Below are 14,218 nucleotides of genomic sequence, written 5' to 3'. Positions count from 1 at the left end.
CCTTTTCCCCAACGAGCGCCACACATGCCTCATCGCAAAGGAGAAGAAGGTATGTACTCGAAACAATGCCACTTATGATTCTTCTAGTGATGATGAGTCCAGTGATGAAGAAATAGATTACTCTAGTTTGTTCAAGGGATTGGATAGAACTAAAATAGATAAGATTAACGAATTGATTGATGCCTTGAATGAAAATGATAGACTTCTAGAGAAACAAGAGGACCTTTTATATGAAGAGCATGACAAATTTGTAGAGGCACAAAAATATCATGCTTTAGAAGTTAAAAAAATGAAATGCTTTCTTGTGAACTATCTTCTTGCCATGAGACAATTTCTAGCTTAAGGAGCATAAATGATGATTTGAATGCTAAGCTAGAAATAGCTAGTAAATCTAACTCTTGTGTAGAACATGTTATGATTTGCAATAGGTGTAAAGATTTTGACATTGATGACTGTAGCGAACACCTAGTTTCAATTTCCAAATTGAATGATGATTTGGCTAGTCTTAATGCCCAACTTAAGACTAGCAAGAATGAATTTGACAAGCTAAAATTTGCAAGGGATGCCTATACAATTGGTAGACACCCCTCAATTAAGGATGGACTTGACTTCAAGAGGGAAGCCAAGGACTTAACAAGTCATAAGGCTCCCATCTCCGCCAAGGAGAAAAGGAAGGCCCCTATGGCTAGTAGTGCTAAAAAGAACCATGCTTTTATGTACCATGATAGAAGACAGTCTTATAAGAGTTGTAATGCTTATGATGCTTTTGACTCTCGTGCCATGTTTGCTTCTAGTTCTACCTATATGCACAGTAGAGATATGTCTAGGAGATATGTTGTTCATATGCCTAGGAGAAATGTTGTTAATGTTCCTAGGAAAGTTGATGAACCTTCTACAATATATCATGCTTGCAATGCTTCATTTGCCATTTGTAGAAAGAATAAGAAGGTGATTGCTAGGAAGTTAGGGGCAAGATGCAAGGGGGATAAAACTTGCATTTGGGTCCCTAAGACAATTGTGACTAACCTTTTAGGACCCAACAAGAGTTGGGTACCTAAGACCCAAGCCTAAATTTGCCTTGCAGGTTTATGCATCCGGGGGTTCAAGCTGGATTATCGACATAGGATGCACAAACCATATGACGGGGGAGAAGAAGATGTTCACCTCCTACGTCAAAAACAAGGATTCCCAAGATTCAATAATATTCGGTGATGGGAATCAAGGCAAGGTAAAAGGGTTAGGTAAAATTGCTATTTCATCCGAGCACTCTATATCTAATGTGTTTTTAGTTAAGTCTCTTGGATATAATTTGTTATCTGTTAGTCAATTATGCAAAATGAGATATAATTGTCTATTCACAAATGTAGATGTGTCTGTGTTTAGAAGAAGTGATGGTTCATTAGCTTTTAAGGGTGTATTAGACGGCAAACTTTATTTAGTTGATTTTGCAAAAGAGGAGGCCGGTCTAGACGCATGCTTAATTGCTAAGACTAGCATGGGCTGGCTGTGGCATCGCCGCTTAGCACACGTGGGGATGAAGAACCTTCACAAGCTTCTAAAGGGAGAACACGTGATAGGTCTAACCAATGTTACTTTCGAAAAAGATAGACCTTGTGCAGCTTGTCAAGCAGGTAAACAAGTGGGAGGAGCGCATCACAGCAAGAATGTGATGACTACATTAAGACCTCTGGAGCTGCTACATATGGACCTCTTCGGACCCGTCGCCTATCTAAGCATAGGAGGAAGTAAGTATGGACTAGTTATTGTTGATGACTTTTTCCGCTTCACTTGGGTATTCTTTTTGCAGGATAAATCTGAAACCCAAGGGACCCTCAAACGCTTCCTAAGGAGAGCTCAAAACGAGTTTGAGCTCAAGGTGAAGAAGATAAGGAGCGACAATGGGTCCGAGTTCAAGAATCTTCAAGTGGAGTACCTTGAGAAGGAAGGGATCAAGCACGAGTTCTCCGCTCCCTACACACCACAGCAAAATGGTGTGGTAGAGAGGAAGAACAGGACGCTTATAGACATGGCGAGGACGATGCTTGGAGAGTTCAAAACCCCCGAGTGCTTTTGGTCGGAAGCCGTGAACACGGCTTGCCACGCCATCAACAGGGTCTACCTTCATCGCCTCCTCAAGAAGACGTCGTATGAGCTACTAACCGGTAACAAACCAAATGTTTCGTATTTTCGAGTTTTTGGGAGTAAATGCTACATTCTAGTGAAAAAGGGTAGGAATTCTAAATTCGCACCCAAAGCCGTAGAAGGGTTTTTGTTAGGTTATGACTCAAATACAAAGGCGTATAGAGTCTTCAACAAATCATCGGGTTTGGTTGAAGTCTCTAGCGACGTTGTATTTGATGAGACTAATGGCTCTCCAAGAGAGCAAGTTGTTGATTTTGATGATGTAGATGAAGAAGTTCCAACAGCCGCAATACGCACCATGGCGATTGGAGATGTGCGGCCACAGGAACAAGATGAACAAGATCAACCTTCTTCCTCAACAATGGTGCATCCCCCAACTCAAGATGATGAACAGGAGGCGTGTGATCAAGGGGGAGCACAAGATGATCATGTAATGGAGGAAGAAGCGCAACCGGCACCTCCAACCCAAGTTCGAGCGATGATTCAAAGGGATCATCTCGTCGACCAGATTTTGGGTGATATTAGCAAGGGAGTAACTACTCGATCTCGATTAGTTAATTTTTGTGAGCATTACTTTTTTGTCTCTTCTATTGAGCCTTTTAGGGTAGAAGAGGCCTTGCTAGATCCGGACTGGGTGTTGGCCATGCAGGAGGAGCTCAACAACTTCAAGAGAAATGAAGTTTGGACACTTGTGCCTCGTCCCAAGCAAAATGTTGTGGGAACCAAGTGGGTGTTCCGCAACAAACAAGACGAGCACGGGGTGGTGACAAGGAACAAGGCACGACTTGTGGCAAAAGGTTATGCCCAAGTCGCAGATTTGGACTTTGAGGAGACTTTTGCTCCTGTGGCTAGGCTAGAATCCATTCGTATTTTGCTAGCATATGCCGCTCACCATTCTTTCAGGTTGTTCCAAATGGATGTGAAGAGCGCTTTCCTCAACGGGCCAATCAAGGAGGAGGTGTATGTGGAGCAACCACCTGGCTTCGAGGATGAACGGTACCCCGACCACGTGTGTAAGCTCTCTAAGGCGCTCTATGGACTTAAGCAAGCTCCAAGAGCATGGTATGAATGCCTTAGAGACTTTTTAATTGCTAATGCTTTCAAGGTTGGGAAAGCCGATCCAACTCTTTTTACTAAGACTTGTGATGGTGATCTTTTTGTATGCAAAATTTATGTCGATGACATAATATTTGGTTCTACTAACCAAAAGTCTTGTGAAGAGTTTAGCAGGGTGATGACTCAAAAGTTTGAGATGTCGATGATGGGCGAGCTAAACTATTTCCTTGGGTTCCAAGTGAGGCAACTCAAGGATGTGACCTTCATCTCCCAAACAAAGTACACGCAAGACTTGATCAAGCGGTTTGGGATGAAGGACGCCAAGCCCGCAAAGACTCCAATGGGAACCGACGGACACACGGACCTCAACAAAGGAGGTAAGTCCGTTGATCAAAAGGCATACCGGTCTATGATAGGGTCTTTACTTTATTTATGTGCTAGTAGACCAGATATTATGCTTAGTGTATGCATGTGTGCTAGATTTCAATCCGATCCAAGGGAATGTCACTTAGTGGCGGTGAAGCGAATTCTTAGATATTTAGTCGCTACGCCTTGTTTCGGGATCTGGTATCCAAAGGGGTCTACCTTTGACTTGATTGGATATTCAGACTCCGATTATGCTGGATGTAAGGTCGATAGGAAGAGTACATCAGGGACGTGCCAATTCTTAGGAAGGTCCCTGGTGTCCTGGAGTTCTAAGAAACAAACCTCCGTTGCCCTATCCACCGCTGAGGCCGAGTATGTTGCCGCAGGACAGTGTTGCGCGCAACTACTTTGGATGAGGCAAACCCTCCGGGACTTTGGCTACAATCTGAGCAAAGTCCCACTCCTATGTGATAATGAGAGTGCTATCCGCATGGCGGATAATCCTGTTGAGCACAGCCGCACAAAGCACATAGACATCCGGCATCACTTTTTGAGAGACCACCAACAAAAGGGAGATATTGAAGTGTTTCATGTTAGCTCCGAGAACCAGCTAGCCGATATCTTTACCAAGCCTTTAGATGAGCAGACCTTTTGCAAGTTGCGTAGTGAGCTAAATGTCTTAGATTCGCGAAACTTGGATTGATTCATAGCGTACATGTGTTTTATGCCTTGATCATATTCCTTAATACATTTTGGGTGTTTATGGTGCTCAAGTTGTACAAGCACTCCCCGGACCTCACAAGTCCTTTGCAAGTGATGCACAAATTTAGGGGGAGATGTGCTACAACTTGACCCTTTGAGACTAACCGTGTGCTTGAGTCTGCTTATTTTAGTCTCAAAGGAGGTTTGAAAGGGAAAAGGTGGACTTGGATCATGCAAGACTTCCACTGCACTCCGTTGAAAGAGTAACTTTTCCAAGTTCATCTTTGTACTCTTATTGCCTTTTTACTCTTAGTTGAAGGTTTTGGTGAGGCAATGGGGTTAAAGGGCCAAAATTGATCCCGTTTTGGTGCTTGATGCCAAAGGGGGAGAAAATAAGGCAAAAAGCAATAAATGGATCAGCTACCACTTGTGAATTTTGAAACTTGTGAATTTTGAAAATAGTAGTACTCTTATTTGCTCTTATTGTCAAGAGTTGGTCTCCTGTGGGGAGAAGGTTTAATTATGGAAAAAGGGGGAGTTTTTGAATCCTTGATCAATTTCTCGTGAAATATCTCTCTTTAGGTTTCAACATGTGTGTTTGACTTAGAAATAGGAAATTGAGTCTGATTTGCAAAAACAAACCAAGTGGTGGCAAAGAATGATCCATATATGCCAAATTTGATTCAAAACAAATTTGAGTTCTTATTTGAATTGATTTTGTATTTGTTCTACTTGCTTTATGTTGTGTTGGCATAAATCACCAAAAAGGGGAGATTGAAAGGGAAATGTGCTCTTGGGCCATTTCTAAGTGTTTTGGTGATTTAGTGTCCAACACAAGTGCCTAAGTGTCAAATGGTGGACGATGTACAAATCAAGGATAAAGGTATGTTTCTCAGACTTAGTACATTGTTTTAGAGACTAATGTATTGTGTCTAAGTGCTGGAAACAGGAGAAATCGAATTGGAGAAGAGATAGCCTTGTTCAGCCAAAGCCAGCTCTGTCTGGGTGCACCGGACAGTGTCCGGTGCGCCAGGCTGGCTCAGGCAAACTTGCTGCTCTCGGGAAGAAATAAACGACGTACGGCTATAATTCACCGGACTGTCCGGTGTGCACCGGACAGTGTCCGGTGAGCCAACGGTCGGCCAGGCCAACGGTCGGCCGCGCGATCCGCGCGGGACACGTGGCCGAGCCAACGGCTAGTAGGGGGCACCAGATTGTCCGGTGTGCACCGGACAGTGTCCGGTGCGCCAACGGCTCCAAGACGCCAATGGTCGGCTTCGCCAAATAAGGAAAGAGATCCGCACCGGACAGTGTCCGGTGGTGCACCGAACTGTCCGGTGCGCCAGTCGACAGAAGGCAAGAAATGCCTTCCTGGAATGCACTCAACGGCTCCTAGCTGCCTTGGGGCTATAAAAGGGACCCCTAGGCGCATGGAGGAGGACATCAAGCATTCTCAAAGCATTCCTAAGCACTAAGACATCGATTCCGCGCTTTTGATTCCTTGCGATAGCAATTAGAGCTCTTGTTGAGTTGTGAACTCATTGAGTTGTGTTGTGAGCTCTTGTTGCGACTTGTGTGCACGGTGTTGCTGTGATTTCTTGTCTTGAGTGTGTTGCTCATCCCTCCTTTACTCCGTGCTTCTTTGTGAATTTCAAGTGTAAGGGCGAGAGGCTCCAAAGTGTGGAGATTCCTCGCAAACGGGATATAGTAAAGCAAGCAAAACACCGTGGTATTCAAGTGGGTCTTTGGACCACTTGAGAGGGGTTGATTGCAACCCTCGTCCGTTGGGACGCCACAACGTGGAGTAGGCAAGCGTTGGTCTTGGCCGAACCACGGGATAAACCACTGTGCCTTCTCTGTGATTGATCTCTTGTGGTTATTGTGTTTTGTTGAGACTCCTCTCTAGCCACTTGGCATTATTGTGCTAACGTCTAATCAAGTTTTTGTGGATTAAGTTTCAAGTTTCACAGGATCACCTATTCACCCCCCCTCTAGGTGCTCTCACCTTGGTTGCATCATTGCCTTTTGTATACATCCTCGACAACCTTGATTGTCTCGACCTCAACATCTGCCCCCCATCCATGATGACTGCCTCAACATTCTTCTATCATTACCATGTCACCTCTTTGCTCTTGTAGCTTAATGTGCGGCTGCCTTGACATGGCTACCTCGACTTCTAAGTTGACCATGTCTATCTTCAACATGGCACACAACAACGTCTCCTCCTCCCTCATGCTCGAATACCTTAACATTGGCGCAAAGGACTACTGTCTTGCATGAGGACTTATCAACTTTCTTCTCTTGCGATAACATACACGACACAACGACCGATATAATTGTGGAGGGGAGAGTCTAAATTACTCAACGACTTTTTTCTCTAGAAATAGTTGTGTTTGATAAAAAATCTCCCAACATTGAAGAGGCGATTCGTAAGGTTGAAAAAGAAAAGGAGATGTGGAGTTGTGCTGGGGCTAGGGATCTGTCGCTCTCACAACCCCCATTCCTGGTCTCTAGGTCTTTGTGGGTCGTGTTTCTTTAGGAGTTATGGATCTATTCATGTATCTTTGTTTTTGGCCTCCGTAAGTTGGCTATGTCTGTGTTGTTCTAGTTTTTGGACTATTCTCTTTCTTCTTAATATAATGATGCGCAGTTCTCGTGCGCATTCCAGTGCAATACAATTAATTGACCAATTCTATTCTCCTACCATTTGGATCTCGAGTCCTGAGAAACAAAATTGGTTAAACTTTTTTCAGAGTCCAACCATGTAAAGCCCTAAATCATAATTAGTCAGTATGAGTCTAACACAATACCGGGATAACAAGAACGTCTTGCCAGAACGCAGATTACATTTTTTATGAAGAAAGCTCGTGTCCTTCATTTAAATGGATTCACATTAGAAATGGTTGAATATCCAACTTTGGCCAAAGGTTTCCATTTCTGGTTAAACTTGCACAAAAAATATGTTTGTGCAAAGTCCTAGTGATTTACTATATACTTATTGATTTACTAGGTATATACCCGTGCGTTGCTACGAAGTCAACATGTTATATTAAGATACATTGAGATACAGAAGTACTAATTGTCATTCTATGCTCTCGTTAGCATCTTTAGATGATAAAGAGGTTTACATACCTTAAAAAATCTATACTACTTCTTAAGATACTATTGTAGGCGTCCACAATCTATACTGGTGCACGGTTCTGCCGAGGGCTCTCCGCCAATATAATATGCTAAATAAAAAATTTACTGACACAAAAAATTAAATTTAGTTTTGTATTGGCACAACTGCATCCAACAATATAATATGCTAAATAAAAAATAGATGTATGCAACAATGCGATTTTGTAAAAACAATATAATAAACTAAATAATAAAAAAACACATACAGTGAAGAACCACAATCTAAGCACTGACTTAGTTACAAGAATCTGAGGCTCAAATCAAGAATCTTCAGAGTGACTTGGAATAGCAACAGAACCAAATTTCAGTTATCCAGCAAGCGAATGAAGAAACACAGGATAAAAATTTAAGCTTGCAAAAGCAACTGGAAGAAACTAAGACTAATATGCACACAACAAACACATCGCATCACATCTTTTATGAAACTTTGCTATTTCTATACAATCTAGAAAAATCATGTGTTCTATGTTTTAAGTTAAAACGAAGAATCCCATGGCACAAAGAGCATGCTAAAGCCCTAAGAGGCTCACCCTTATTCCCATGGCACAACAGCACAAAGAGCATGCTGCATCTCTCTTGGCACCTCGCATATTCACATATATGGCATGGAAACTTTACAGATGAACTCATTTCGTGTGTAATTTAGGTACAACACACAGACTTGGTAGTCATCCAATACGCTATTGCAATCAATTCCACACAATCTCGCTCACCTTATTTGCCTCCCGATCAGTACATCCGCACCTATCTGAATAGTCTTCTCTGCCCACCAATCCAAATGACTTGATCACCTCTTTACTGCCACAAATACAGTGAAGAACCACAATCTAATCACCTACATAATCTGCACCTATCTGAATAGTCTTCTCTGCCCACCAATCCAAATGACTTGATCACCTCTTTACTGTCACAAATACAGTAAAGAACCACAATCTAATCACCTACATAACATAAGCAGCTTGTGGTGATGCTGCATGGGAGGTAAGCTCCTATTTTTCACAAACTTGATCAGTGATCACCCACACTGGCCACCTCCATTATTATCTCCATCTTTATCCTTGTCCTTAGGAGGAGTTGGAGTATTCTACATCTTCAGAAAGAATGAGGTCAAGAGCAGAGATAGTGAGACTTGGACCTGATCCCGGCCCATCCTCACCGGCAACTGCAGCCTTTGCTGCCCGCGCGGCGCTCCAGCAGCACGTTGCTGGACTGGACGGATGTACATCTCGTGTAGGCGCCGAAAGCCGCCAAGAGGAAGCACGACACTGCGAAGCATCTGCTCGGAGAATCCAATGCAGGCCCACTCCCGCACGCACGCCGCCTCCCAGCGGCCGAGTGCGTGAGCGGCGGCCTACCGCACCGTAACTCCAGGCGGCCGAGCGCGTGGGATGACAGGCTACTTCTCCGGGGAGCTGGTGCGCGTTGATGGCAGCCTCGGATCCCCGTAATCATGGAGCAGAGGGGGAGGAGGGTGGGGGATCCGCGGCAACCTTCCATGACGGGCGGTGGGTGGGGGCGGATCGGCGTCGTGGAAACCTTCCATGCGACGTCGTGGGGAGGAGGTGCGCGTTGATGGCGGCCTCGGATCCCCGTAATCGTGGAGCAGATGGGGGAGGAGAACGGGGGATCCGTGGCAACCTTCCATGACGGGCGTTGATGGCGGATCGGCGTTGATGGCGGGGAGCACTCGGCAGAACCGTGCACCAGTATAGATTGTGGACGCCTACAGTAGTGTCTTAAGAAGTAGTATAGATATAGATTCATTCATTCTGACATTGTTGGGACCTCAGCATGTTTTGCTGATGTTTTTGATTTTCTGTCCATGACTTGTTGGAAAGCAGCTATTCAATAGATTTGCTCTCCGTGTAGGTTGCTATTTTTCTGATTCAGAGGAATAGGCATGCTTTAATTGGCCGGGCCATTGATGATCATGACATGCAGCGAGTCCTTGAATTTCTTAAGTCTGATCAGGTAAGCTTTGGCATTATAATTTCGGAACTGCTTAGAAGTTTTTTTATGAAGCTAATTATATCTTCTTGCAGGTCGTAGATGCTCTTTATGATTGCAAAAGCGAGGTGATTGGGCCAGGATTTTTTAGATTCAAGGCTGAAATTGGTAGTCTTTATATTCTGGCATTTCACCGTATATCTAAAACAGTTACATCATTTTCATCACTTTCAGTTCGTATCTGTGATAGCATGGCCAGTTGAGGGCAAATGCGCCATTGTAAATTTGTGCACATTATTTCTAATCCAGGAATGGCTCCTTTTATGACTTAATCTGAGCTAGACTTTTTTACTACTTGCCAGAATGTAATGCTATTGGAATAGTAGGAAAAGAATGAGTGGCTTTCATGGTTATGGGTGAAATTATCCAGTATGCAGTAACCTATGACATAATATCCTTAAAAGTATTGAAGTTGGTACCAGTTAGCCACCAGCGATATTGTCATCTGAAGCCCTGTTAACCAAGACAGACAATTTAAATAACTTTTGCATATTCCTTGTTATTGAACACTTCAGATGGTTAATCTTGTCCTTTTCTCGTGAAGTGAATTTTGATTTGTAACTTAATCAAGTTGGTTTGGTCTATATGTAAAGAGTTGTCACACCTTGCATTAATGGTTTAAATATAGATGGTGCTGAATTTGAAGACATGCTGCAGACATCTTTCATTTTTGCTCTAATTCAGTTGATGAACTTGTACAATTGTTTTCAAGTCATCTGGTTAATCGCGATTAATTGTCCAAATCGGTTTGGACCAATCACGATTAATCGCCCAAGTCGTCCGACTAATTGTGATTAATCGCCCAAGTCAGTCAGCCAGAACAACCAGCAAGTCGTCTGACTTGGAAACATTTCACTTGAGGTTGAAGATTATCTACATGTGGCATGGGAGCAAGCACTAGGAGATTATCTATGTTTTATCTCACAACATATCATTTTTTTTGTGGGTCAGCTTTTCTGCATGTTTGTTGGAGGCAGGCATTAGCATAGTTTATTTGGGTAGGGACTAGGTGGTAGCTTATTGCCAATTATTTTGTCTTCTCTTGCATGGCCTTATATCCTTGTTACAGTTCATTTCCCAGTGCAATAGATGTTTTTTTTTACTTCAAAAAGTTCTGTTATTTATTGTCATCTGGATTGTCTTACAGATTTCAATGGAGTTGTTCTGGTACAAAATTATTTGGAAAGGACTGGACGTGGGACTTGGGCAAAACAGGTGCCTTGCCTTGAAAATACTTTATCTACAGTCATTAATTGATGTGCATTTTTGACCTTTAAACTAGGTCATCTATTGCCCTATTATTAGTCTGTTCAAATTGTGCGGCTAAAATTCTAGCTGCCATTTTATCGATGTTTGACTAGTTTAATCTGGAAAAGGATGATGTCAAAGAAGCAGATTATGTCCTAGTTTCATCTTTGTTACAGCTGTCTGGCAGTTTGACCTTGTGGTCTTGTACCCTTCTTCCACTATACTTTCACAAAGAACATTAAAGGCTAGTTTGGAACTTTTTTTCTCGAACGCGCAGGAAAGATGCGCATCATTATATTAAGAGAGGAAATGTCCAAAGTTGACCGAAATACAACACCCAGAGGGCAAAAAAGAAAAAACAGACGACCAAACCCTCAAGCATCCACTCCAGCACCCCTACAAAGGGGAGCCTAACGGGTCCTACTAGACCCTATTTAAAGTGACAATAATCTCCAAAACCTCTTTGGGATTCCTGTCTTTTTCTGGCTGGTTTGGGAGCAAGGGGTTTAAAGGATCTCTCCAATCCCTTTGCTCCCGAAAGCCCACTAGGGCGAGCAATCACATGGGTATCATTTGAATAAGTCATTTAATTATTCATGGGAGACTTTTTTCATAGGTTTGGCCTCGCTTGCTTCCAAACTAGTCTTCGTGGGTATTTGGTTTCTAGTGACTAATTTTTAGTTTCTATATTTTTACTCCATTTTAGTCCCTAAATTACCAGATACAGAAACTAAAATTCTATTTTAATTTTCGTATTTGGTAATTTAGAGACAAATGAAATAAAATGGATAAACTAAAAATTAGTTCATACAAACCAAACACCCCCTTAGGCCCTGTTCGTTTTGTGCTGATCTATAGGGATTGAGGGGGATCAAATCCTCTACAAGTCAAAATCATCTCCAACCCTTTCCAATCCCCCTCAATCCCTATGATTTTGGGATCAAACGAACATGGCCTTAAAAGCTTGTTCGGTTATTTTCAATTAATATGGATTGAAGGGAATTGATACGGATTGTGAGAGATTTTAACTTACTAGGGATTGAAACCCACTCAATCCATATGGATTGGGGTAGAACCGAACAAGCCCTTAAGAGGGGTTGTTCCAACACATCGGGCAACTCGTTCTCAAGAAAAGACTGCCAATATCTCACAACATACTGTGGGGGAATTAACACATTTTACTCCCTGACTTACCATTTTCATTTCATTCTACAGTTCAGGGAAGCTGCAATGTCCAAGGATGATACGGAATTACTAAGGGTCATGGCTAACTACGGTATGTGAAATACATGTTGCTCTATAGATGGTGGATATAAGCTTTGCTTACCTTGATCTGAAACTACACTGCTTCGACAGGTGAGGATGTAGTTGAAGCTCTGGGATATGAAGTGGATCGGCTGGAGTCTGAGATCAAAAAGCTTGTGCCTGGGATTAAACATGTTGACATCGAGGCACACAATCCAGAAGGACTTACTCTTAGAGCAGAAGTTTTGTAGATTACCTATGTACATTGCATTTGATTTAAACAACTTACACATAGAACATCTGTATACTACTAAACAGAAACCACACAACTAGAGAGCATGCATGAACAACATAAGAGAGCGGCTACACAAGTTGCATAAAATCCACACGACTTTACATATACATATACATCACACAATCAGTAAATATAGAGATGACTGGATTGCTCGACTTGTTGGATAGACATCTCATGTAAAATAGCTATATGCCTATATCAAGAATGAACAAGATGCTGTCTTGTTACACACAGAAAACATTTTGAAGTACTATGCTTACATGAATACTGTTGGGCCTTCTTTGTCTGAAGGTCATCAAAATATTAACTTAACAATTACTCTTTAGTCTGTTTTAAGTGTAACATGACGATTGCCGAAGAAGACCTTCGGTTGGAGCTGTCGCGTAAACATCACATCAAAAACAAAGGTACCAACTTCGGACTAATGACATGTATGCATGACAGATGAGCAAGTCGGAGCTATGTGAAGTCTCCAAGACTTGTTTAGCAAGACTACTGAAGGAAAAGACAACATTAACTTTAGCTTACTCATTAGTTGAAATATATAGACTTAAGGGTATAATTGTAATCTTGCCGAAGCTGTATATCACAACTATAGATAGGGGCATAGTCCTATGCATATAGACGCTTTTTGGCCATAGAGAATCGAATCACTTTTCCTATGAAGTTGTATTTCTCTTACCTTTGTATTGTAACTTCAAGAAACTGAAAGTATACTTGTAATTCTTCGTTAAATAATAAAAAAGAGATGAAAATAATGTCTATTAAGGTTGAATTGTGTGCTTCGTCTGTGTACTATGCATAAACTACCCTTAACGTCTTTCATTTACCCCTTGTCGATTCCTCATATCTTCACCCTTCAATCAATTTCTCCTTCAAGAGCGATGGATTAAAGGATGAAGATGAAGCTTAATTTAATTGTGTTGCCTTGTTTTTGATATCCTAAAGGAATTAAAAACGAGTGACCAACAAATAATTAATTAGTAAATTTGTTGGTTAATATTATACAACAAGTTTACAAGTTGCTTCAAACTGGTTAGCTTAACGTTATTACTGCCATGAGCAAGCTTTAGCAATCATACAAATACCATGTTGGTGGTCTATCATGCCGAAGGTTCCCATTTAACCTTCATTTTGGCACAATTAATTGTGTTTCAGGCACTTTTCAATTAGTGGACGAAGCTGACCTTCGACCGAAGGAACATGTAAAGAAGCTTCATCTATACACGCAAGAGGCAAAGGTGCGGACCGAAGTTGATACCTTTGGGAAAGGATAAAAGCTTCGAATGCCAGCTAGTGGAGAAGCTCTCATACGACGAAGGCCAAGACCTACATAGCAGTGGAGAAATGAGAAAATACAATACTACACTGATGTCATTTGTAAACATTGAGTGTAAAGCTTTGAGGGGCACGATTGTAATTTTTTACAAAGTCGATTCATCTTCACTATAAATAGGTGAACAATGCTCTGCATAAAGTACCATTTTTGGAGGGCCATAACTTCGTGTTGCTTAGCCTACGAAGAGCCTTCGTGCCATCTTGTGTCCAGGAGCCAAAGGTATGCTTGTAGACCCATTTATCAGGAGAGATGGAATAAAATGCCAAGGCATATGAGATGAGTTTAATATGAAGTTCTACTTTATCGCTTTCGTGTTATTTCATTATTCTTCTTTCTAAAAACCTTCATCTCACGTTCTAACACTTCGAAGAAGTGTTAAATCAAGAGGACAAAGGTCTTTACATCTAACTTGTGTTGCCTTGATTTTCGATACCTTTAGGGGAATTGAAATCAAGTACCAACATTGGTGCCCACCTCCACTGATCTCACAACCACAACTCGCACCATGCCACCGAAGAACGCAACAATAACTTACTTCGTCCTCATGACCTTGGACACCAATCAAGGGGACAAAGCTCTTCTCAGGGAGGCAAGAAACCAAACGAGGAAGGAAATCAACCTAGAGCCACAAGACCAAG

At 42.1% G+C, this 14,218-nt stretch overlaps 2 protein-coding genes across 3 annotated transcripts in view; one reads left to right on the top strand and one right to left on the bottom strand.

The window, feature by feature from the left end:
* Positions 1-12,506, top strand: part of LOC103641543 (metal tolerance protein C4) — a 28,150-nt gene extending 15,644 nt beyond the window's left edge. Inside the window, exons 9-13 of one of the 2 annotated variants that reach the window (XM_008664888.4) lie at positions 9,316-9,417; positions 9,489-9,521; positions 10,601-10,668; positions 11,917-11,977; positions 12,058-12,506. In XM_008664888.4, the coding sequence (XP_008663110.1) occupies positions 9,316-9,417; positions 9,489-9,521; positions 10,601-10,668; positions 11,917-11,959 (246 nt within the window). In that variant the 3' untranslated portion in view covers positions 11,960-11,977; positions 12,058-12,506. Of the gene's footprint in view, positions 1-9,315; positions 9,418-9,488; positions 9,562-10,600; positions 10,669-11,916; positions 11,978-12,057 lie in introns of both variants that reach the window. The other variant, XM_008664887.4, reaches the window with a different exon arrangement.
* LOC103641542 (uncharacterized) lies at positions 8,109-9,309 on the bottom strand. Its single transcript, XM_008664886.4, has one exon. It carries the CDS (start codon positions 9,208-9,210, stop codon positions 8,599-8,601), a length of 612 nt encoding a protein of 203 aa, XP_008663108.1. The 5' UTR covers positions 9,211-9,309; the 3' UTR covers positions 8,109-8,598.
* Positions 12,507-14,218: the final 1,712 nt, after the last annotated feature.

The sequence above is a fragment of the Zea mays genome, chromosome 10 (assembly GCF_902167145.1).
Source record: "Zea mays cultivar B73 chromosome 10, Zm-B73-REFERENCE-NAM-5.0, whole genome shotgun sequence".
NCBI lineage: Eukaryota > Viridiplantae > Streptophyta > Magnoliopsida > Poales > Poaceae > Zea > Zea mays.
The sequence above is the reverse complement of the archived record's forward strand: the minus strand, read 5'-3'. Positions and strand labels throughout refer to the sequence as shown.